The 26,506-nt window shown below is 39.4% G+C and overlaps 1 protein-coding gene across 4 annotated transcripts in view; it reads left to right on the top strand.

Annotated features, from left to right (window-relative positions):
* The first annotated feature begins 238 nt into the window (after positions 1 to 238).
* Hmt4-20 (Histone methyltransferase 4-20) overlaps positions 239 to 26,506 on the top strand; it is a 39,501-nt gene continuing 13,233 nt past the window's right edge. The window contains exons 1-5 of one of the 4 annotated variants that reach the window (XM_076197786.1): positions 1,137 to 1,328; positions 1,434 to 1,747; positions 18,521 to 18,686; positions 25,398 to 25,560; positions 25,669 to 25,787. In XM_076197786.1, coding sequence (XP_076053901.1) covers positions 1,717 to 1,747; positions 18,521 to 18,686; positions 25,398 to 25,560; positions 25,669 to 25,787 — 479 coding nt within the window. In that variant the 5' untranslated portion in view covers positions 1,137 to 1,328; positions 1,434 to 1,716. The other 3 variants (XM_076197788.1, XM_076197787.1, XM_076197785.1) reach the window with 3 other exon arrangements.

Raw genomic sequence — 26,506 nt, forward strand, 5'->3', positions numbered from 1 at the left:
GGGTAATTACTGGTATTTACCAGATGGTAAGCAGGAACTTGATTCATGTATATAATTTTTAAGTGTTTGTACAATATATTTTATAATTATATCAGATAATTGTATATTAAAATATACAGAGAATATGATATGTTTTACTAGCGCTTAAAATATTCATAATTTTTAAATCAATTTATTGAATGGCAAATTTTCCTACGCGATACCAGACGTACAACATCCCGGAAATTGTGGAATACAAAACTAGTAGTGTTTTAGAAATTCATATTTCACGAACACGGAGCACAAGTATTCATGAAACATACAGCTCACTCAAGGTTAATTTCCATTTTGAAAGAAGGGTTTCAACGCAAAAGTAACAGGGGAGGAGTGACTACCTGTCATCCGCAAGAGAAACTAGCGCGGTCATCTACCCGAACGGTGCAATCTGTGTTATATAACTAAAATATTTGGTATCTAAAAAGCACCATAGATCACAAAACACACATTTCAAGAGAAATTACTCTCAGGCTGTTGCATTACATAATGCACATAAATAAGTTGCCCCATGGAGAAGTTGTTCTGCTGAACACACGGAGGGATACCAAGCGATGCGGCCAGCTTTGCGCCATTATTACCAACCTTTCCGAACATAGTGAAATGGCCTTAAGAAAGTTATGCGAATAGAGGGTGGCTTTAAACTACTTAATTCAGACATATTTTTTATGTTTTACCAGAGACAGCTAAATATATAAATTGGCAATAGAAATAAACATAGACAACTTCTGTTTCTGATTGAATTAGAACTGAACTTCTAGTAACCTACACAGCTGTGGCCAATGCATACGAAAAGTATAATAATGAATCGTATATATTGTTTAGTTACTTTATATTGTTATTTGACGTCAACTTTTTTGATGATTACTGACCAAGAAGAGCTGATTTTTAAAGTACTGAAAAATTAATACAGTTGGTAGAACTGCGAGACGAGGCAGTCAGCCATGATGCTATCGCAGGATCGACCATTGCTGTAAATTCTTCATTGTGGAAGTTTGGAAACCCTTAGCTCCAAAAACATGTCCCATGGTATTTGTAAAAGAGGAAGATTGTGACATTAGAGGCTAAAGGCTTCGAAAGTGTCATAAGCCCGGTAGGTAAGTGAAATTGGTGTAAAACTGAAGTTGGTGTCGGATGTGGAAGTAGTTGTAGGGTCTGAGTTTGTTGCACCCTAGTACGGCCTTGGCCTTCCCTATATCAATTGAAGTAGGCAGTAGCATGGCCCACCCCCTCGCAATGGCGCATCTTCATACCAGAAAATGATACAAGGAAGTTACGAAAGTTGATTTACCAAGGTTAGTGTGCTCGAATCGTTCTCCATTTTGCTTGTGACGAAATCAGCTGATACGATATTGAAGATGTCGTGTCTGTTCAACATAGCCTTTATCTAATCAATCCAGATGTAATTCCATACGCCCCACTATGGCGAGTTTCAAGTATAGTCGTGAAACGCATTAAAAATGAAATAAGTGTGATATAATCGGAAATCTGTGGTACTTCATCGTGCTCCTTTGTGTTGGCCATGGGAAACGAGAACCCAGCCCAAGTTAGTCGTCCACATGAAACTGAAACACCCAATGGATATAGAAAATAGAAACCACAGTTTAAGCGGAAAGAAATGGAAATTAATTGATAATATAGCGGAAACACAAAGTGCAATGGATTTAACGAGAGTATGGAAGGATGGTTGATGGACCGGGTGCTGTTAGACGGGGTAAGTACGGTCGAATTTCTGTTTGCTCACAACTCCCGTAGAACTATAAGTTTTCAAAATTATAGCAAGAAACAACACTATGTCCGCAAGAAATTGCCTGGGTTTAAATTTTTGTCGGGAAATAATTCGGATTTTGCTGTGTATTGACCACGTAACTACCCTCAGGGTGTTTACATATTTAAAGGGAACTAGTGTCATAAAAAATATTTGAGCTTTGTTTTGTAACTTTTTACAGGTATTTGTAACAAAATAAATTACATTATCGTTCTATTAAACAGCAATACTTGCATCCTTACAAATTAGGTAGTGCACATTCTGATTATGTAAAAGGTGAAGTATCAATATGAATATTCACCTTTAAATGGATGAATGTACACTATGTTTGCATTGATTAATTTGTATGATTATATCAAACTGTATGATTTGAAATGTTATTGGTAATTATTTTTGGGCATTATCAAGTTTATATATTTACTATAGTTCAATATTTTTTGGAATTTATGTTCAGTACATTATTACATAAATTATTATTATAAGGAACTAGCTATTTAGTGTTGATTTTTAAGATTTCAAAATTAATATACAATTTCAAAAGCATATTGTATTTTTTTTCTTATTCAGAAGTGTACACCTAAGCAATATAACAATAGAAAATAAAATATTAATTTCGTAAATTCTAATACTTCAATATGATAAACATTTTAGTGGTGGAAATCAATAACAAAATTTATTAAAAGCAATACAGTAGTTACAACTTGGACATTGGTGAGCAGAGACGCCATGTTTGTTTTTGTTTGATGTCAAAGATGAACTAATGGAAATATGATGATCTCAAGAGATGCCAAACACATACCCCATAGGAAGTTAGGTTAGATGAGACCAATTTATTAGACTTCTGTAAGTTCGTCTTCAAACATGGCATCTTGAAGTTTACTGACATTAGGGTTTTCTGAGTGTATCGGTTTTAGCAACTCTTTGTTATTGATTTCTACCACTGAAACATTTATTAATGTATTATCATTTACGGCAAATTTTTAGAAGTGCAACCCTTTGCAATATAGCAATAGAAAATTAAATATTAATGGCATTATTTTAGTTGTGCACACCTACGCAAAATAGCAATAGAAAGTTAATTATTAATTTTTGTAAATTAAAATAGATCAACGTAATATGCAATTTTCTTTGTGGAAATTTATAACAAAAAAGTTGATAAATCCTATTTTCTAACGAACTCGGTTGTGGTGGTTGAATGATACGCCATTTTGATAGGTGCCGAGGTCGAAGAAATGAAAAAATGATAAATTAGTCTGTTCTAACCTAACCTGGCCTTCCTAACCTACATAACCAAACCAATGAATTTGATACCTCAAATTCTAAAGATCATCCAGGTCGTTGTCGTCATGGATGCATATGGACTGAATATTAATGTATGTCAGGCAATTAACAGACGATGGCAAAACCCCGTGTTCTCTCATAAAGTCTAAGGAAGCCCTATTGTCTTTGTAACAGCGCTTATTAATGTCACCTGAAGTTGGAGAACACCCGGTCCACAACATGAAAGCTGTTGTCTGATAGTGACTGGACTGTCATGACGTCCATACCATATCCTAGTGGATTTGTTCACTAATAAATTTGCTTGTATCAAGGTTTTTTGTATTTATTTCCGCCAAGAAAATCGCATATTACATTCGTGTCATAATTAATAAAAAATATTTAATTTTCTAATGCTATATTGTGTAAGTGTCCACAACCAAAAATAATACCATATTAATTTTGTAAATTATAATGCATCAGCATAATATACATTTTTCTTGGTTTCAATAAAGTTGTTAAGAGTGATGTGGAGGTCGAAGAAATTGTAGTGAAAAATTCGTCTATTTTAACCGAACCTAACCTGCATTTATTAATGTGGTACCAGTAATTCAAGAGGTCATAAGGATTGTTGTCTTTGACCTCTGAATCCATCAAAACAAAGATGTTGTCTAAAGAAGTCGACACTGCTTTGTTCGTTTGTATACATTTAGCAACATTTTCTGTGAAAAAAGATTTTGTTGACATATTATAATTTACAAAATCTGTATTCAATTTTCTAATTCTGTATCGCATATGTGTGCACTTCTAAAGTACCACGTGTATTACATTGATGTATTAGAATTCACAAAATTAATATTTTATTTTCTATTGACATATTTTTTTTATCTTGGTAATTTTTTTGATTGCTTGATAGCTGATTTGATCTAACCTAACCATTAAAGGGGTGGGGGAATATATATATCTATTTTACTGGAACAAAACCTAGGCATACTTTGGAGTGAAGATTATTTTCTTATTGTGTAAGCATTGTTATATTGTCATGACTGATTAGAGTATGTTGTTGGTGGGCTTGCATTCTGGTGAATAACATATTAACCTCTTCACTCCGGGGCACATAGCACGTCTGGCAGCATTAGCTGCCCGACGTGCGATGTTGCGTCATAATAATCGCATTATAAAAAATAAAGTCAGTGCTCAATTGTTCGTTCTCTTTCACCCGTGAATTTTGATAACCATAGAAAATATGAGGAAGCCAGTTTAGAGAGAATGGAGGTTACGTAGGTACGACTACAATAAATATAATCAAGACGCCGACGTCGGCATCATCACGTACCCACTTGCTCCTCATGACGCCTACGGAGGTGTCACCATATGGAAGTGGTTAAGGAAAGGTATACAGACGCTCCTCAACTTACGTTTTAGTTACATTCCGAACGGCCGAACGTAAGTTGAAAATGAACGTAAGTTGTTATTGTACGTTCTAGTAATGTATGACCGTTCATACTGTACTATGCATCCGTAAATTCTATTACCGTATCTTATAAAACACCCCTAAATCATTAATTATACACATAACATTGTAAAATACAGTAAACTTCCATTTATCCGAACTCCAAGGGGGATTGGAAATGTCCGATTAACCAAAATGTTCGGTCAATCCTACTTTGTATGTTTCATTCCCGTAGAGTTTAATGCGGGAATGTCGGCTGCCATATTCGTACCTGTAAACATAACATACACATGGAAATGCTTATAATAGTTCATAAACATATTCTATAGAGTATAAACAGCCGATCAGGTGTAAACATGGAGTGTGCTGCCACCGTGTGAGCACTTAGTGAAGCTTGCGGGGGTGGCGGAAGAGGCGGCGGGGTGTTTGAATGTTCGGTTGAGATCCAAATACGTTCGGTTGAAGCGATGGCTACCGTATTGAGAAAATGTTTGGTTAATGCGATTATTCAGTTAAAACGCGTTCGGATAAGCGCGAGTTTACTGTAACATTAATTTCAAATAAATCAAATTCAAGCAACATAAATTGAGATGGTGGAGGAGGAGGCAAGGCACGTTCAGTCTGTCGTTTGTGCCATGTAAACAATGGACGCAGCGTCATGTGTAAGTATCGTTTGAACTACGGAGAGCGTGCTAAACTAAAAATTCACTAAAAAAAAATAAAAAAAATTTTTACAGGCAGTTTAAACGTAAAATCGAAAAAACGTAAAACAAATGAACGTAAATAGAGGAGCGTCTGTACACTTCTCTTGTTCTGGTAAATTTTCATAAGTGCACACCTACACAATATGGCAATAGAAAGTTAAATACTAATTTTGTAAATAGTATTATTTTAGTTGTGCACACCTACAGAATATAACATTAGAAAATTAGATAATTTTGTAAATTATAATACATGAATGTAATATGCAATTTTCTTGGCGGAAATAAATAACAATAAAACCTTGCTACAAACAAATCTACTAAAGAACGAAGCTGCTAGGATACAGTCCAGACACCATGTTGTTTTCTGTCCAGTCCAGTCACTGTCAGTTAGACGACGGCTTTCATGTTGTGGACCAGGTGTTCTCCAACCCCAGGTGACATTAATAAGTGCAGTTACAAAGACAATAGGGCTTCCTTGAACTTTTTGAGAGAACACGGGGTTATGCCATCGTCTGTTAATTGCCTGAGATAAGTAATAATCCGGCCATCAGCATCCATAACGATGACGACCTGAATGATCTTTAGAATTTGAGGTACCGAATTATTAAATATAGGTTAGGTTAGAATAGATGAATTTATTATCCTTTAATTTCTTTGACCTCGGCATCTATCAAAACAAACATGGCGTATCATTCAACCACTGCGACTTCATTAATAAATCGGTTTTAGCAACTTTTTTGTTATTGATTTCTACTAAGAAAATTGCATAGTATGTTGTTGTACCTGTAATATAATTTACAAAATTGATAATTAATTTTCTATTGCTATATCACATAGGTGTGCATTTCTAAATATTTACTTTGTAAATTATAATACTCCAACATAATATACATTTTTCATGGTGGAAATCCGTAACTGAAAAGTTGCTAAAAGTAATACACAAATGAACGGAGCCATGGCAGCTGCTGGAGATGCCATATTTGTTTTGATAGGTGTGGATGTCAAAAAAATTAAAGTGTGATCAATTTGTCTATTCTAACCTAACCTGCATTTAGTAATGTGGTACCTACAATTCCAGAGGTAATCAGGGTTGTCATTATTGTCTGGACCTCCAAATCTATCAAAACAAAGATGGCGTCTCGAGGAGCTCTGTTAAACATACATATACCAAAGCTTTTTCCCCCTTACAAGGGAGGTAGCCAAAAAGAAAAAGGCATAAAACCATTCCCACCCATTCCATCCCTAAATACACTCCACCCTCCCTCTAATCTTAGCACCTCCTGGATGACAGGTCATCCCTGCACCTTGTCCACTGCCCTGGGACAGAGGCAGTGTCGCAAGACACAGCACATCCACAGCAAGGCCGCTTCATTAAATTGGCGACCCGTCCCCCCCATGCATAAAAGGAGAAGACGTGGAGAAATCCCTTCGGGCTGCATCAAATTTTTCTCACATACTACCTCACCCCCCATCCCCCCACCCCTTCCACCTCATGCATCCCATCATCATATACAACCATTCTCCATTCACCCATCTTCTGTCCTCTCCCGTCCTTCCTCAACAGACCTTCCCCTCTTCCCCAAAGCCCCTTTTACCCCATCCATCCATCTCATCCTATGATGCCCCTTCATATTCACTCCTTCCACCTTTGCCTTCCACAGCTCTTTTGCTTATGTAGCCTATAGATCAGTCACTTTGTTTTTTCTCATTTATGCTCTTTAGATATCTATTTTGAGGAAATACTTTGAATTTGTCAGAAGTACATATTGCCATTACTCATTTTCTAAGTTGATAGAATTGATATGTCTGGAGGTCACGTACCAGAGGAGTTGGTTGATATGAGAATGCCAGTTTGAATGGGCATCATTTTGAGTGAGCGATTACATTACATTAAGTAATGTTAGATTCGATAAGGTTAGGTTATGTTATTCAGCACACCAACTTATAACATAATTCCACATATATTCATTTATCATCTCTATGGCAACAGACTCTACCTACTCCACAGCTCAAAAATAGTGCTGACCTTACAGTACATGGGGAATTGAAAATTGACGCCTGCTCAAACCACTCTATGAGTCAGTTGTTGCCCTGAGTTTCAAGTAGAAAACCCGCAGATTCACAGTGGCTGGCAATGGCCTTCAGAACCTCCCAAAGATCTTATTGGGAGGGAACTTTGGATTGTTGTCTGTGTTGTATCAGTGTGGAACTGTTTCTACATCACCAGCTTAGGGAGAGGAGAGCAGTAGCTGATCGCTAGTTCTCCATTTGTGAAAAAATGTGAGAAATACAGTTAAATTGATGAAAAAGAAAAAAGAGAGAGAGATCTTGGACCCAGTCTGGAGACAGTGTCAATGCCACTTCCTGATGGAGATGAGGCAGTTGATGGGTTTTGAAAATGTGCAGTTTCATTGTCCATATTGTAAGACCATCACATGCAAGTACTTGTCATTGGTTTCTTTGGTTTAATATTTTCACAGTATTGATAAGATACTTGAATGAAGTATAATTGTTTTACAGAACTGTTGATGGCAGTTGTGTAAATTAAAATTCAGTTCGTCATGATGTAGATTTTCACTTGTGTAGCTCCTTGATCCCTCATTTCTTAATTGTTGGGACCCAGAGGTAATTCAAGGGTAGCTCTGGTATTATTTGTATTTGACTAGAGTCCAGATCTCCAAGTCCAAAACAAAATTGGGTGCTTGTAGTAAGGTCTCGTCTTTGGAATCAAAAACCCCCTCAGGATTCAGAATGCTTGCCTATGGGGTCTGTTGACATCCTGATCTCCACCCAGAGATACAACCATAAGTAACTTGTAATTGGTGGAAAGGGCTGGAGAGATGACTTGCTTTTATCACATTTTTCATATCTGGAGAACAGATGACTGGTGGCTTCCTGTTTAGTCCTCCAAGTCATTTTCCAGCATTGGGAAGTTACGTGTTTTACTGCATTTAGGATATTTTGCATCCATCCTCAAGTCTCCAGTGGACTGCTAGGTTGTTCATTTATATAATTGGTATCACCCTTGGGTGTGTATGGATGTGTGTGCACCTGAGGTAAGGGTGTAGACTCACAAGGGTAAGGTGGAATACAAGGTGCAGGTGTGGAATGATGGAATGCAGAATAACCTGCTCCACCCCCATCTGTCAGATATAGCAATCTTACTCTTGTGCGGATGTGCTGTGTCTTGCGACACTGCTTCTGACCCAGGGCAGTGGACAGGATGCAGGGATGACCCTTCATCCATGAGGTACCAAGATAGGAGGGAGGGTGGAGGGGAGTGGAATATATGGGAAATGAAATGGGTGGGAGTGGTTTCTATGCCTTTTTCTTTTTGGCTACCCCCCATGTAAAGGGGAAAAAGCCTTTGGTATATGTATGTATGTACTATTGTGTGACCAACTTTCTGGGATAGAAAAGTGACAGGGCCATGCATTGCTTCCTGCTATGGGGTTCCAGATTTGTAGTTGGACAAATTACAGGGAACAGTGGATTGATGGCTGATACTTGTGATTTCTCTAAGAGTTCTCACAGCCATAAATTCTATGGGGGTCCCCTTCATATCCTCAGCATGGGTTATTCCACATGATCACTCATACAATTCCACTGGCTCGCAGAACCATGGTTGTCTGTTGAATAGTCTAAAAAAAAAGTGACTGCTTCAGAAGCATGTCATCCTTGTGGTGGTTTGCAGTAGGCCTGTCCACATCATACACGTGTCCTCTCACGTGAGGAATATTTTACTTCCTAATAGATACTGTGTCATGGGGAGTGTTTATATGTATGATATAGCTCACTGGGGCTGCCAGAAGCTCTGCCCACCAAGCAATCAAAGGGAAGCAGTCGCCCACAGTGCCCATACCCATTAGTGGGAGGGTAGTGTGTAGGCAATGATCAGTATCTTACAAGCTCTTATATGGATAACATGTTCTTTACTATAATAACTGTATTTGGAATGAAGAAAATGTGCAAAATATTTGCTGAAAAAATACATGTAAGAAAAGATAAATACGAAGGACATGGTATGTAGTGTGTGGACACAGGGAGGAAGGGGGGCACTTGAGGCCTTTTTATGCTTAGTGCAAAGTCACTCAGGGAAGATCTATTGTGTCTGCCCAGGGATTGTTAGTATGGGGCATTGTAGTACAAGTTACTCTGTGTTGGTTGCATCAGGGTCAGTTTGAATTTGTGTCCAGTCCTGTTCTGTGTCATTAGCAACTGTTTTAATGGTGGATGGTGTCATGAATGCAAGTATGCCAGTGTGGTTTTCACCATGTGCGAGAGGGTTTTTTTCTATGTGGTTTATGTTTCATACTAGAAATGGCAGTAGGTGGTAAACTGCCTTCTTGTCTTGAGCTTTGTTCCTCAAGTTTAACTGAATAGAAACCTTGCAACAGTCCTAGACCTTCCAGTGATTGAATTTCAGTGTGCCGTCAGGATGTCAGGCATCAGGGGACAGAGATCTTGGGCCTTGTGCTTCACGAGACCAGGTGCCAGTTCCGCATGACAGGACTTACAAATGGAGGTGATATGATAATGGACTTGGCAAGTGGTGGTTAGTCTCATTGATCCACTCTGATGTCCAATCCAGGAGACCACTGTGTGTGGACCCCTCTCTTTGATTGTATACTGGAAGCATTTGAGAAGAACTTGTCTGTGTCTATGGGGGCCTGCTGAGGAGGTCTTGCTGTATTGCTCATGACCCAGTCAGCGGGCAGGGAATGGTGAATGTCCTTCAACCACAAGGAGCTAAGATATATAGGATAAACTTTTAATGAATGATGAATAGGTAAAGGGTGGGTATATGCCTTGTCCAGCCACCTTTGTAGATTTGGGTTCTGTTTAAAATTATTTCTGTTCTGTTACATGGCCTTACATTTCTATACCTTGGCATCAATATTTTGTTGGGCATAATTTATGTATATTTCATTTAAAATTGAAAAACATGAGACTTGGTCTTTGGTCCCATCCCCAGGAACCCAAGCTAAGGGAGGTTAATCCTTGACCTTGCTGGGGTTAGATTTGGTTGGCTGGCTAAATTGACCACTGAAATATTACTGTGCAGTACTTGTGTAGCTTGCCAACACTAGGGGCAAGATATTTATATATAAATAGATTAGTAGAGGGAGAGGGGAGACCAAACTAGTTTACCCGGCCTACCTGACATCTGTTTTTTATTAAGCCTAATACAGTGGTTCATATACCTAGTATTGTGCCTCATAGGCCTAACATTAATCTATCATTGTAGGCCTAATGCTCTGCATTTGGGTCTAATGCTATATTTATGCCTCAGCCAGCTCTAATGAAAATTGATAGAGGGGGTGAGTCTTAGAGGTTGTAAAGGTAAAATTTAAGGATGGAGTAGAAGTTGACAGTTGTTGTTATTCAACTGAATGGGGACTTGGCCTTCAATTATAATGCTTTGTGACTGGTCCATAGAGGTCTCACAGAAGTTCATAAAAGTATATAGGAGGGGGGGGGGCTATAAAGAAAAAAAAATTGAAGTTAATTTCTATAACTTGTTTTTTTATTTATGTTCTTGCAATGTTTTCATTAGAAGTGGCCTACTGTATAGTTGATTTAGGTGGTATTCATGAGCATTACAATCTAATACAAACATCTACAGTAATCCCTCCCATATCTAGACCTTGCCAGTATCTCAACAGGCCCTAAGCAGGCCCCACAAATCAAAATGGGGTCCCCCAAGGGAGATTGAACTTCCCACATGTTGGTGTGATGGAGAGTGATCTAATGCCCACCTTGAGGAACACTTTGGCCTTGCAAAACCTAGCCATTCAGTGGCCCAGTTAGTTTGGATATGGAAGGGGCTTACTATTTTTACATAGGCATGTTGTGTCTTGTAACTCAGTTGATATATATATATATACATATAGTAATACTTCAATACCATTGCTACTTCCTTGTGAATTAAATTATTAGTCTGTTTTGTATAACGAGATACCTAAATATGAATTGGGAAATGAAATGGATTAACAGGATGATTGTAAATCAGTTTTTCAAGTACAGGATGAGAGACACACAGGGCTTGATGGTGCAGTGGTATAATTCACAACTGCTAGCTCAGCTGAGTTAGAGTCCTGCCCAGGGCTGAAATGTTTCAACATCACTACACTCCAACTCCTGTATTTACCTAATTGTATTTTATGGGGAGGGGAGCTATGCTCATGGTGTCCCGCCTTTGTATCTCACAGTGTCTAGTTTGCTCTTTAATTCATGAATGGTTTTTGCTCACACTATTTTTTCATCCAGTTTGCTCCAAGTGTCCACCACTCTATGTGGAAAACTTTTTCTTCAGATCTCTTCTATAACTATGTTTTTTATTTTCTTTCCATGTCCTCTTTGTGTTTCTCTTGTCCCAGTTTAACAAGTCGTCTCTATCGAATATTTCTGTGCCCTTCATGATTCTGTAGATGGTAGGTTGCCTCTCTTCTTTGCTCCAGAGTCGGTAACTCCAGTGGGCAAGGAGTTGTGTGTATTTACCTAATTGTATACAGGAAAAGAGCATTGCTTGTTGGATTCTGTCTCCTATTTTCATTTTTTTTTATCGTGGCTAGCCTTGAATTCATGTAGTTCCAACATACTCTATATCCTTGATTTGTAGCTCAATTTGAACTCGTATATTGTTTGAGCTATATCACCGTCAAAGTTATTCCAAGTATTTATGCATTATGTGGAAAACTGCATTTCTCCACATCTTGTAGACATGTGGTCCTTCTTAATTTGCTCCCATGACCTCTTAAAGCCCTTGCGTATATAGTCAGATCTCTCTGTCAATATTTATCTTCTTTAGTGACCTGATTACTGTAATCATATTACCTCTTTCTCTTTGATCTTTCAAAGTTGGCAGACCCAGTGCTATTAGTCTTTCCTCGTATAGTTTATCTACTAGGCTGGGAACTAATTTGGTTGCAGCCCAATATATTCCCTCAATCTTGCTTATATCCTTCACTCTGTGTGGGGACCATACGATGGAAATGCGTAGTTGAGGGTGAGGTTAAATACAAACAACAGCTCGGTTTTTATTTGTCGATAATTGTATGCATGGAGTGAAATAGTTGTTTGCAAACTACTAAGTATTTCAGCGGCTTTGACCCATCGTTTTTTGATCATATTTCCGAAATAACCATTCACATCAGTATGATATATTAGCACAGCCTAATTCACACCCAGCCATAATTTTTGACGTTAGAGTGCATTTACAAGTGTATTTAATTACGGCGTTTACTCTTGATATTAAGTGTATCGTAGCCGACACCCGTGAAGTAAATCGAACAGGTGAAGTCGTGACGTCATCACAAACTACCTCGTGTATCCCAACTTCACTTCTTCGATTTACTTCACGGGTGTCGGCTACGACACACACAATATCAAGAGTAAACACCGTAATTGAATACACTTGTGAATACACTATAACGTCAAAAATTATGGCCGGGTGTGAATTAGGCTGTGCTAATGTACCATGCTGATGTGAATGATTATTTCGGAAATATGAGCAAAAAACGATGGGTCAAAGCCGCTGAAATACTTAGTAAGAGGACAGGTTACCTTCTGTGAGGATGCAAATGTGCTGCATTCATAGTGTGTGACTGGCATGTGTGCTCTCTCAGAGCATAATGATGCACCTCCAACCTGGGTGACCCACGTTTGGGGTATCTTGGGTCGCAGTGCAGGGTCTTGGCCAATCATCTCCCAGAGCATCATCCATGTGACCTAGCTTGCACAGTGTGGGGGTGGAGCTTCCGTTGCTGGGCACATTTGTCGCTACACACGAAAGGACAAAGAGCACTCAACTCGCCACAATACCACTGACGCACATTTCATTCTTGGGCAGATCAGTATTTTCATCATATAGTGAAACACCACTTTGATTTTCAGTAGTCCGTATGTCTCTCCCACGATCCTTCTGATATGTCTGTTAGGTGATGTGTTGTCTTTTATCAACACTCCCAAATCTTTCTCCTCTTTTGCTTTTGTAAGTTCACTTCCCAAGGAATAGTTCAAGGATGGTCTTTTGCCACTATTGCCAGTTTGCAGTTTTTTGTTCTCTTTTTCTCTTTTTTCTTCTCCTCCATTGAACTTCATTTCCTGTATTTGAATCCATTCAAAAATAGTGTCTAGAGTTTTTTTGTGATAGTCATCTGTCCTTGTGGGAGGTGCTAAGAACATGACTGTGATGGGGAGGAGAAAAAAGAAAGGGTGAGGTCAGGTACTTTTGAAAATTATGAAAACGGGTAAGGCACCTGGGTGAGATGGTAGTCTTGCAGTCACTGAGGAAGGGAGGTACAGTAATATTGGAATGGCTAATGAGGTTATTTAATGTGTGTCTAAAGGAGGGGAGAGTGCTATAGAGGAGTGCCTGTACAGTTCTGCTTTTACAAGGAGAAAGGGGACAAATGTTAGTGTAATAGTTTCAGAGGGAATAGTTGAGTGTAGTTGGGAAGGTATATGGGAGAGTTTTAATTGAAAAGATTAAGAGAGGAACAGAGGCAGTAATTGGTAAGGAACAATGTTGGTTTAGGAAAGGTAGGGGTTGCATGGATCAGATTTTTTGTAGTAAGGCAGATATGTGAGAAAGTTTTAGGAAGAGGTAAAAATGTATTTTGGGTCTTTATGGATTTGGAAAAGGCTTGTGACAAGGTAGACAGGAAGGTACTATGGGAGGTTTTGTAGATATATGGTATTGAGAGAAAGCTGTTAACCACTTCCATACGGTGACGCCTACGTAGGCGGCATGAGGAGCAAGTGGGTACTCGATGATGCCGATGTCGGCATCTTGATTATATTTATTGTAGTCGTACCTACGTAATTTCCATTCTCTCTAAACTGGCTTCATCAATTTTCTATGGTTATCTAAATACACGGGTGAAAGAGAATGAAGGTTGAGCACTGACTTTATTTTTTATAATGCGATTATTATGATGCAACATCGCACGTCTGGCAGCATTAGCTGCCCGACGTGCGATGTTTCCCGGAGTGAAGAGGTTAAGGACATTTGAGTTTTGACAAGAGATAGAGAGAACAATTTGTTTGGGGCAATGGTAGGGCTGCTTCAGGGATGTTTGATGTTGCCATGGCTGTTCAATGTGTACATGGATGGGGTGATGTGGGGTGGTAAATGCATGGGTAGTGGGCAGGGGACTGGAGATGGATAAAGATAATGGAGAAAAGTGGGAGGTGAGCCAGTTGTTGTTTGCTGACAACACTGCTTGTGGTAGGGTGAGGGGGGATTAAGGCAGTGACAAAAGTTTGGGAAGTTATGCGATAGGAGAAAGTTAAAGGTAAAGCTCAAGGGTAGAGGATAGCGGCAAGTTGGAAGGGTGAGTGGAGAGTGACTATGTATAAATGATACCGTGATGCAAAGAAGGGAAGGGTGGGTAGGGAATGGTTATGTGTGAATGATATTTTGATGCAACCCAAAGGGATTTCTCCCCATCTTTTTTGTGCATGAAGAGGGAGGTCACTGATTAAGTGAAGTGGTCTTGCTGTGGATGTGATGTGCCTTGCATTGCATTGCTTCTAACCCAGGGCACTGGATTGATATAGGGATGACCCATCATTCATGAGAAGCTGAGTGGGAGGAAAAGGTGGTGGATGGGAGTGGGTATGTGCCTTTATTTGGCTACCTCCCTTGTAATGGGGAAAAAGCATTTGGTATATACTGGGGGTTCTTGGGTTACGACAGTCTATTTCTGCCGTTTTATGGTTATAACGCTGGCAGGGTTTGTCCCTGTACATTTCCTTTGCTGAAGCTTTTTGTGTTTCTTATAATACAAAAAAAAAAAAAAAAAAATGGTAAGTGCAGAGGATTTTTTATTTATTTATTTATTTTATTTTATTTATTTTTTAAGCTTCACTATAGCTCCCAAGCATAAGATACTGCAGTGCACCAAAGAAAGAGAAATTAATAACCATGGAAGGTTCTTAGGCTGGTTCAGACCTATGCCAAAAATCAGTTTACAGCATAGCGTAGTAACAGAACTCCTTCATAACTTGAGGATCCCCTGTATGTGTGTGTGTGTGTATATATATATATATATATATATATATATATATATATATATATATATATAGATGACTTGTCTGGGTATGTTTATTATGTCAATGTCACGGATAGACTAGCCAGGGTTTTAATGGGGTACTAAGACATTTGAGGGTACTTTGGGGGGAAATGTTCACATTAGATAAGGTAGACTTTTACCACGTGCCTCATGCACAGCCCTTCATAATTCTCCAGATCAGCTTTCACCTGGCTGTGTTATATGTGCAGGTCTTCAAAGCTAGGCAGACCTTTGCGCATAATTACTCACATGTTTACTGTGAGTTGCCTCAATCGTGATTGGAGAGGGATCCAATGTACTTACTAATTAATGATTATAAATGTATTTTAGAAAATTGTTTCCCTCAATTTTTGTACATGCAGCCTGCCCCACTGCAATGCCATTCCTGCAAACGAATTTGTGCTTATGATATCCACAACGAGACAAAACAAGATACCTGCAAGTAATAATCTTGATGGATGCCCTAGAGCACCGTTTCTCAACCTTTTTCCCTCGTGAAACTTTTAAAATAAACTGCATGTCTCAAGGAACCCCTGCACAAAAAAATATATACCATATCTTTCTCATTTTATTTTCATTGTAATAGCAGGTTAGATAGGATGTTGTCTATATTATTACAATAACCAAGAACATGTCATGCGTGTTTAATTATATTACATATATGAAATTAAATAAAAAATCAAAAGTGCATTAGCTCATCTCACTTGTTCTTGTGGAACCCTTAGGGTTCCAGGGAACCCTGGTTTAGAAACACTGTCCTTTGAGAATTGTCTTCCAGACACCCATCTTCAAAACCCAACACTGCCACCTCCATCTGGAAATGTTCCCTGGAATCTGACATTTGGTCTTTTTACAAGGCTCAAGATTTGTGTCAACTTCAACTGTATTTCTTTCACTCCTTCATAGAAGGAAAGCAGATGTACGGGATAGGAGGAAAGCTTCTAGGAGCTGTCAAGAGTTTTTATGAGAGTAGTAGAGCATGTGTCAGGATTAGAAATAGAGAGAGTTAGTGGTTCGAGGTAAAGGTGGGATTTTGTCAGGGATGTGTTATGTCACCCTGGCTGTTCAACTTGTACATGGATGGGGTGGTGCAAGAGGTAAATGCAAGGGTGGTGGGTCAGGGATTGGAGATATTTAAAGAAAGTGGAGAAAAGTGGGAGGTGAGCCAGTTGTTGTTTGCGGATGACACTGCGCTTGTGGCAGGATCAGAGGAGGGATTGAGGAAGATGGTGTCAGAATTTAGGGGAGTGTGTGAAAGAAGAAAGTTGAAGATAAATGTGGGTAAAAGTAAGGTGGTGAGAGGTACAAGGGGTGAAAGTGGCAGCAGACTGGAAGTGAGCATTAAGGGAGAGCGACTGGAGGAAGTGGATAGTTTTAGATACTTGGGTGCAAATGTGGCAGGAAAGGGTGAAGAGGTGGAGGTAGAAGGTAGATTGAGAGAAGCGAGTAAATGCCTTGGTGGATTAAAAAGTGTAATGAGGCATAGACATTTGGGAATGGAGGCTAAGAGGTATGAAGGAGTGAGTGTGCCACCAGCACTGTATGGGGCAGAAATATGGAACATGAGAGAGGAAGAGAGAAGGAGTTTGAATGTATTTGGGATGAGGTGTCTGAGAAGTATAATGGGGGTTACTAGGCTAGATAGAGTGAGAAATCAGGAGGTGAGGAGGAGAACAGGGGTGGTAAGGGAGTTGGAAGATAGGGTTGATGAAAGAGTATTAGGATGGTTTGGACACATGGAAAGAATGAGTGAAGAGAGACTAGTAAAAGAGGTATGGAAGGCAGATGTGGAGGGAGTGAACATGAGGGGGCGTCCTAAGATGAGATGGATGAATGGGGTGAAGGGGGCTTTGGGGAAGAGGGGAATGTCTGTTGAGGAAGGATGGGAGAGGACAGAAGACAGGGGTGAATGGAGAATGGTTGTATATGGATGATGTGATGCATGAGGTGGAATGGGTGGGGGGATGGGGGTTGAGGTAGTATGTGTGAGCAAAATTTGACACAGCGTAAAGGGATTTCTCCCCGTCTTCTCCTTTTTTGCATGGGGGACACAGAGAGGGGGGTTGCTGATTTAATGAAGTGGCCTTGCTGTGGATGTGCTGTGTCTTGTGACACTGCCTCTGACCCAGGGCAGTGGACAAGGTGCAGGGATGACCCATCATCCAGGAGGTGCCAAGATAAGAGGGAGGGTGGAGAGTATTTAGTGATGGAATGGGTGGGAATAGATTTTATGCCTTTTTCTTTTTGGCTACCTCCCCTGTAAGGGGGAAAAAGCCTTGGTGTATGTATGTATTATTGCCTGTGCTGTTGTTATTACCAGAACCTGTCATTATTGTAAATTGCTTCTACCCCATTGTGGATTATCAATTTGAGTGCAAAACATAGGAAATATCTCCTGTATGAGAAATGGACTGTTTTGACCCCAATAAAATGCAAGTGCCACAACAATAAAGCCACAACAATAAAGTGCAAGGGCCTTCTACAAGAGCAAGTGAAAGGACCTGTTATAATTTGTAATTGTAGAAAGAGACAATGACAGCGGAATCCATTTTTGCTGTGTTAAGCATCCTACCTGAATTCATAGCTAAGAAATTTCATGCAAATAAAAGATTAGGAATTGTGTAGTTGAGAGATCTACATCTTACCTTAGTCATGGCATTAGGTCCATGATGTTAAATTAAATGCTTTGCGTAAGATTAATCTCAGTGTGCCAGTCAGGAAGACACTAGAGCCATAAATTGTAGCCAGCTAATTTGATTAAACTTCACCTTGTCATTGATAACCTATGTAAGCGTCACATTGCCATTGATGACCTATGTAAGTGTCACATTGCCATTGATGACCTATGTAAGCGTCACATTGCCATTGATGACCTATGTAAGCGTCACATTGCCATTGATGACCTAAGCTAGTTAACTGAAAAATGAAAACTGGATCAGTCCTAATGCATAATCATCAGTTGTCACCTGATGTTTGTGATTAAGAGAAACTAAGTTGAATGAATAACGATTGCTCCAGCACACTAACCAATGGTACATACAAAGAGCTAATTGGTAGTATTTGTCATCGGTGCTGATAGTAGCTCATGGAAATGAGTGATTGAGAGGGTTCAGTAGTGTAGCAAGGGTTAGGAATGGGAAGCATTGTAACTACATAATGTATATTGTATAGTAATGGATACTAGTTAAAAATGTTGACACTAAAACTCAGCTTGTTTCACCTACAGTTGTGTCGACCAAGATGGTTGTGGCACATGGAAACCGTGGCCTCCTGCGGTTTGGCACAACAGGATGTGGTATGACCCCTAAAGAACTCTCGGACAATGATGACCTTGCCACGTCCCTTGTGCTGGACCCCCATTTGGGGTTCGCCACCCATAAGATGAATACCAGGTCAGTTTCATTTGATTTTGTAGATGATCACTTTCACCATCAGTCAACTCAACTTAGCTCATCCACCTCTCCCATTCTCACAAGGAATTTGTGAAACAGACCAGAACTTCCCTTCTAACTGTGACATTTATTTTATCCATTTGTAACCATTCTCCAGTTACTCCTTATTTTGCACTCCTCTGTGCTCAACAGAGATTCTCTTGCATCTGGTGCCTGCTTCCCCAGAGTCATACACCTCATTCTTGGTCTTCCCCTTGAGTTCCCGCAGTCTATTTGGTTTGCACCCACTTTTTGCTCAAATTTTTTCATTCGTTCCATATGCTAAAACCATAGCTGTAATCTCTGATTAATCCTACTTGCCATCTCTCTCCACTGCTGCATCACCTTATTTTACTGTCCATTAGTGTAACCCCCACCATGTTACTTAACACTTTATTTCAGGCACACACATATACCAAAAGGCCCTCTCTTCGTAAAGTGGGGGTGGATGGGTCAAAACATAGTGCTCAACATAGTATTGGTCTGCCAGGGCTGCAGTGGACCAATGCAATGTCAAAAATTGGAAACACCCTCAAGGGAGATGAATTTTTTTAGTCATTTGAATGTGCTACCTACCATCATAGCATTATGGACAGAATTAATCCTCCCACCAGTACCCAACGCACTCAGCTGTTGTCTTGCCACCATGGGGAGAGAATTTGTGCTGTCCCTACCTCATGACCCCCACTGCCACTTCTACCCACCCCCACTCCCCATGTGCTGTGAATATGGGCTTTAGTAAGGATTATCACAGGAAACCATTGCCCAGATCATAGCCCTAAAGAAATCCAGTTGTTCAGTGAAGGAAATAGCTGAACAGGTTGGAGTGTGTTCACATAGTGTTAGATGCTGGGTTTCCAAGTTTCACTGAGAAAGTGGCCGCCATTCTTTTACTACTCAAAAAAAGAGACCTGGAAAGGCAGTGAAGACCAGTAAAAGGACCCAAACAATTGTAAAACATCAGGTTGAGTCCAATCCACAAGTGAGTGTAAGGTAAATCAAGGAAAGTAACCCTGAACTGTTTGGCCAGGTGTCAGACCAAACTGGATCGAAGGATCATAGCGCTTGGGTACACAAGTCATTGACCCATAAAAAATCCTCTTTTCACCCTTAAACAGAGGCTATTTCCTTCATTGTATGACTGGATTTCTTAAGGACTATGATCTGGGCAGTGGTTTCCTGTGATAAATTCTTAACCACTTCACTCCAGGCCAAAATCTCGCGGGCAGCATTAGCTGCCAGACGTACGATGTTGCGCCTTAATACTCGCATCATAAAAAATAGTCACCGCTTATATCGATCGTTCTCTCTTTCACCTGTGAATTTTGATAACCATAGAAAATGTGATGAAACCAGTTTAGAGAGTATGTCAGTTACGCAGGGACAACTACAATAAATATAATCAAGACGCTGATATGGCAGCCTCGCATATCCACTTGCTCCCCATGCCGCCTACGTGGGCAGCACCGTATGGAAGGGGTTAATGGAGCCCATATTCATAATACTCGGGTGGTTAGAAGAGGCAGTGGTAGGGGGTCAAGAAGCAGGGACACGTGACACTCATGGCATAAATCCTCCCCCCACAGTGGCAAGACAACTGAGTGTGTTAGTTTCTGGTGGGATGATTAGCTCCACCCATGCTATGATGGTAGCAGCACATTCAAATGGCAGGAAAATACACCCCCTAAAGGGTATTTCCATTTTCTACATTGCATTAGTCCACCGTGGCCCTGGCAGACCAATCCCAGGTCAAGCACTGTACACTCACCCAATGTCCACCCAAAACCCTTGTTGTTCCATCCATTGCTCATTGTTGATGAAGGATTAGCCATGTCTCTCACCATACTTCTCAGGTCAGAGGTCCAGTAGAAGAGCCTGACAAACAAAACTGGGTTAACCCCCAATGCTTCATGAAATGTTGACCCTCTCCACCCTCATCCATTTGAGAAACAGACAGGGCAAACAAAAAGAAATCCCTAAGGATCATCGGAATAAATAGAAAACCATTTTTAGATCTTTTAATTTTCCAAAAGGTAACATAATGGATTGCCACCGGCCCACATATGTAAACTCACAGATGAAAAAGCTGTTGGCATATGTGTGTATGTATATATGAGATCTGTCCAGAAAATATCCAGCCATTATGAGTATTTGCAGAACTGGCCGTGCAATCTTAACAGAACTTGGTGGACACTGACAGAAGATCCTATTGTGTATGCCTGAGTGGCCATACTCCCATGTGACACCTCATTTACCCACCAGACAGTTTAGTAAAGGAGTGTACTATTTGACAGTCATGTGGCGGCAAAATTTGTCGCGCATCTCCTGACTTGTGAGCAGAAGGAATTTCGTGCTGAAAATTTACAGGACTTGCTTCAAGGTGCTACATATGGCCCAGATTTCCTGAAACAAGTAATAACCAGAGAATCATAGGTCTACAGCTATGAGCCAGAAACAAAATCTACTCAGTCATTGTCAATGTGATGGTCAAAGAGTACACATCTTAACTCAACTATGGAGGGTAAATAAAGTGTCACATGGGAGTATGGCCGCTCACACGTATGTAGTAGGGTCTTCTGTCACTGTCCATCAGGTTTTGTTAGGATTGTAGAACCAGTTCTGCAAATATAATGGCTGGATACTTTCCAGACAGACCTTGTATACCAATATACCAATGGCTCCCCTTACAAGTGATGTAGCTGAAGTCAAAGGCATAAATCCACTCCCACCCATTTCATCCCCACATACTCCACTCTCATTCACCATCCTCTTTTCTTGGCCCCTTCTGGATGATGGGTTATCCCTGCATCTCACCCATGCCCTGGGTCAGAAGCAATTCAGCAATATACAGCACATCTACAGTAAGGCCACTTCATTTAATTGGTGCCCCCCCCCCCCCTCTCTCTCTCTGTCCCCTCATGCAGAAAGAGGGAAGACTGGGAGAAATCCCTTCAGGCTTTGTCAAAATATTCACACATACTCCCTCATCCATTCATCCCCCCACCCACTCCCTTCTATGCATCACAGCATCATCCATACACAACCATTCTCCACTCATGCACCACAGTAAAATTCCTTTTATCTGACCTTCAAACAACCCACTAGCCCAAACATCTGACTGTCGAGTGATTATTTAGTTGTTGCTCTCGACGCGACCAACTCATGGTGTTCAGGTCAGCTTTTATTTCCGCAGGCATTTCATCGTTTGTTTACGTTTGGCCTTTGGTGGTTATTTCTAACTCTGCTGTGTTGTTTATTATGCTTTATTGTGCTGTAAATAAGTGAAAATGTCTCAAACCAATGAGTTATTTATTTATTTAGTGTACGTCCAAATATCCAATACAGGTAGTCGTCGACTTACAACCTATGCAACTTACGAGTGATCGACTTTACGACCACGAGATGGTGCAATAATATCTAACATTTAATAGAGTAATAGAATTGCAATGTTATGCCTGGCAGTGCAGTACATTACTCCGCACGCTGCGAGACGCGAGTACGATAGTTTTTGCAGGCTGCCAGCAGCGTCAGCATTCCCGCCAGCTAAATATTCTTTCATTTTGTTTGTTTGAAGTAAAATGTTTCCTAATTTTGCATTGCATTTTGTATTTTTGTATGTTTTGCAATTAATAAAATATAACAAACTTTTTATGCCTAGGCTAGTTTGTTGTCGATAACAATATGTTCGGTACAGTACTTAAACGAAAAGAATGTGTTTTGTTGAAATAAAAAAAATCCTAATTTTGCCTTACATTTTGTATTTTTATGTTTTGCAATTAATAAAATGTAACAGTATTTTTTTTATGCCTAGTCTGTTGCCGATGACAAAATGTTCGGCACAGTATTTTGTATTTTTATGTTTTGCTATTAATAAAATGTAACAGTAAACTTTGTTTATGCCTAGTCTGTTGTCGATAACAATATTTTCGGTACAGTACGTAAACGAAAAGAATGTGTTTCGAATTTTTTTTTCCTAATTTTGCTTTACAATGATTTTAATGTAACCAACAAAAAAAGGATTTGTAGGTCAAAGATGACTGGACTTAATTCAGTATGCGTAGGCCTAGGCTACGTTTCCTAACGAAAATGATAAAAGTTAATGAATATTAAACAACGTAGCTCAAAGATAATAAGAATTTATTCAGTATGCATACGTTTCCTAAAGAAAGTCTGATGGTAAAATAATACAAAGGTTAACAAATACAGTATTAAATATCATAGGTCAAAGATGATAGGATTTTATTCAATATGCTTAGGCCTAGGCTACGTTTCCCAAAGAAAATCAGATAAAATTATAAAAAGGTTAAAAATACTATACAACATAGTTCAAAGATGCTAAGATTATTTCAGTATGCTAAATATACTATATTTATATATATATATATATATATATATTATATAAAGGGTAATATATACTGTATATATATATAGACTGACTTGCGTCCAGATCGACTTACGACCTGTCTGTCGGAACTGAACTCGGTCGTAAGTCGACGACTACCTGTATAGGGTAGGTCCCACCAAGGTCAGATAAAAGGAATTTTACTGTATGTTCTCTCTTCTCCCTTCCTCAACAGACATTCCCCTCATTCCCAGTGCCCCCATCCATCTAATCCTTGGTCACCCCCTTATGTTCACTCCTTCCACCTCTGCCTTCACACTTCTTTTACTACAAGTAATCTTTCTTCACTCATTCTTTCCATGTGTCCAAAACATCCCGATACTCTTTCATCAACCCTCTCCCCCAAAGCCCTTTCACCCCCACTTTCCTCCTCACCCCCTCGTTTCTCATTCTATCCAGCGTAGTAACTACTACCATATATATATATGTATGTATATCTATATATATATATATATATATATATATATATATATATATATATATATATATATATATATATACAGCCACTATCCGAGTTACGACCTAGATAGGTTTTGACCAACCAGTCATAAGTCGGATCCTATTCAAAATGGCCGACACGAGGGTTCTACTCTAGGATACATGATATCAATGTGTTGCGTTTTTAAGTAACTTTTTCTATTGAATACTATTAAATACAAGCTGTTTACTGTTTATCAATGCTTTTTAGTTTCATTTTTTATAACTTTTTCTATTTTTTTTAATGTTTTAATACTGTACTGTATTTCAGTATGTATACATATGCAGGTACTGTATGTATATACTATACCTGTATATACACACACACACACACATACATATTAAATATAACCTTGCTTACCATTTTTAAGTTTTTTAAATTGTAGTTTCCTTTTAATAATTTTTCTTAATTCTTCAATTGTTGTATGTACTCTAAATATATGTGAATTTTAAGATTATTTTTCTCATCCATTTCAATCCATTCTAAGTGTGAGATATAGGTACAGCAACGGCTGCAACAGCACTGTAGGGGAGAAGCCAAACGCAGAGTATGGGACCCAATGTATTTAAAGTTGCGCCCAGCACGGCTTCTCCCGAAATAACATAGTGGACTTTTTTAAGGCTATCAACCCATAAGGGGGTCATTAAACCTGGTGTGAAGTTGTTCAGTCTACTTTTTTTTCACCAGTTTCATGTTCGTTTCTCCCCGCAAGCTCGGGTTATATAAGGAGTCAGATGTTTGTCCACTATGTTATTTCTGAAGAAGCCCTGGTGGGCGAAACGTTAAATACATTGGATCCCATACTCTGCGTTTGGCTTCTCTCCTACAGTTGTATACAGTATTGTTTTCAGTTGCTTAGTTGTTAATATGATATGGTAAGTTAAAGAAAGAAAATACTTATTATAGTGTATTCGTAATAGTAAACTCATAATAGACATCAGCTAGACGTGGTCATAAGTGCGTAAATATCCTTCATCCATAATTTATCAAACAAATCCACAAATGCCTTAGCTGCAGGCGCATCACTGCTAGCAGCCTCACCTTTCAACAACACGTGGTGAACCTGGTAACGCTCTCGAAAGCAACGAAACCACCCAGCACTCACTGTGAACTCATGTGAAGCGTATTCTTCACCTGCACGTTCTTTCAACATGTGAAATTAACTTGTAGCCTTACTTTGCACTGCTTGCAATGTCACTCTCACATTTCTTTGCCTATTATCTTCCAACCACGTGTATAGCAACTTTTCCATCTCTGCCATAACTGCCGTACGCGATGCCGGTTGCCACAACTATCTTACGCGCTGTGCTGCCAGACATGTACAGTAAACTCATAATAGGCATCTGCTAGATGTGGTCGTAAGTACGGGTGGTCATAACTCACGTACGTCGTAACTCGGATAGTGACTGTATATGTATGTATGTATATATATATATATATATATATATATATATATATTTTTGCAGAAACCACCGGGAAATTGAAAAAAACAGATACCGAATGTTTTCGTCTATTTAGACATTTTCAAAGGTACCTTTGAAAATGTCTAAATAGACGAAAACGTTCGGTATCTGTTTTTTTCAATTTCCCGGTGGTTTCTGCAAAAATAGTTTATCACGTGTGTTTTGTGATTTCTTTGCATATATATATATATATATATATATATATATATATATATATATATATATATATATATAAGTATATATATATATTCTCTCCCTCTCTCCAAAACCCCTTGTTCATAAGTTGAAAGATCATAAGTAGAGGGTTGTATAGTGAACTTTATCCCTAGGTACCGGCCACTGAAGGGGAATAAAGATGACCTCCGCCAGATCATCGAAGACTTCGTGCAACACCAAGACTATGAGAAAGCCTACCAACAGCTCATTTCGGGGGACTGGATGCCCCTTACCTACGTACTCTTCAAGACTAAAGCCACACAGGCATCCTTCAAGGTAAAAAAAAATATTACTTTCATTGTTGCTTTACAAGCTTCTTTTATATGAATATTGGCAAACTCTTTGTATATTCTTTCATCAATGTGTTGTCAACATATTTTCCAGGAGCATGTTTTCCGATATCTTCGTATATTTGACAAGGACAGCGGGTTTGAAGTGCGTCCTTGTTACCGATACTCCATGGAGGGGTGTGTCGGAGCAAAAATATGTGCAACAAGAAAATGGTAAGTAAAATATGCTTCTTTAGGGTTTCCATTAAAATATAGTGCAAACTAACTGTCATTTGTTTCTTTTTTTGTTTAACTTTGGGGGGTAGTTGTGTAGGCTCCTGAAAGGATTACTGATGGATCTTATCAACTCCTGATGATTTACATCCTAAAGTCAGTGGTACCATATAAAGAGCAGACAAATAATCTCTTCGGACTGCGTCATTTGTCATACATTTATGACTATTCCATTTGCACTTATATTTTACCCTCTCCCATCCTTGCTTGACAAATACTCCTTCCATCCAATGCCCCATTCACCTTGTCAATCCAGTATTATTATTATTGTTATTTATAGATATATATTTTTTTCTCATTTTATGCATGGAAGAGAGTGGGTACAGGATGGGGGGGGGGGGCTAGGGAGTGGTTATATGTGAATAATTTGACACAGCCTGAAAGAAATTCTCGCCATATGTTACTACATGAGGGGATAGTGATAGGGGGTTGCCGATTAAATGAAGCAGGTTTGCTGCTGATGTGCTGTGTCTTGCTGCATTGCTTCTGACCCAGGGCGATTGGCAAGATGTAGGGATGGCCCATCCGTCATGTAGAAGGAGCCAAGAGGAGAGGAATGGGTGGGAGTGGAATTTTGCCTTTTGACTCTAGCTACCACCCTTGTAAAGGACTCTAGCTACCACCCTTGTAAAGGGGGGAGAAGCCCTTGGTGTATGTAT

The sequence above is a fragment of the Oratosquilla oratoria genome, chromosome 14 (genome assembly GCF_046742065.1).
Source record: "Oratosquilla oratoria isolate Oo_2021 chromosome 14, ASM4674206v1, whole genome shotgun sequence".
In the NCBI taxonomy this organism is placed as follows: domain Eukaryota; kingdom Metazoa; phylum Arthropoda; class Malacostraca; order Stomatopoda; family Squillidae; genus Oratosquilla; species Oratosquilla oratoria.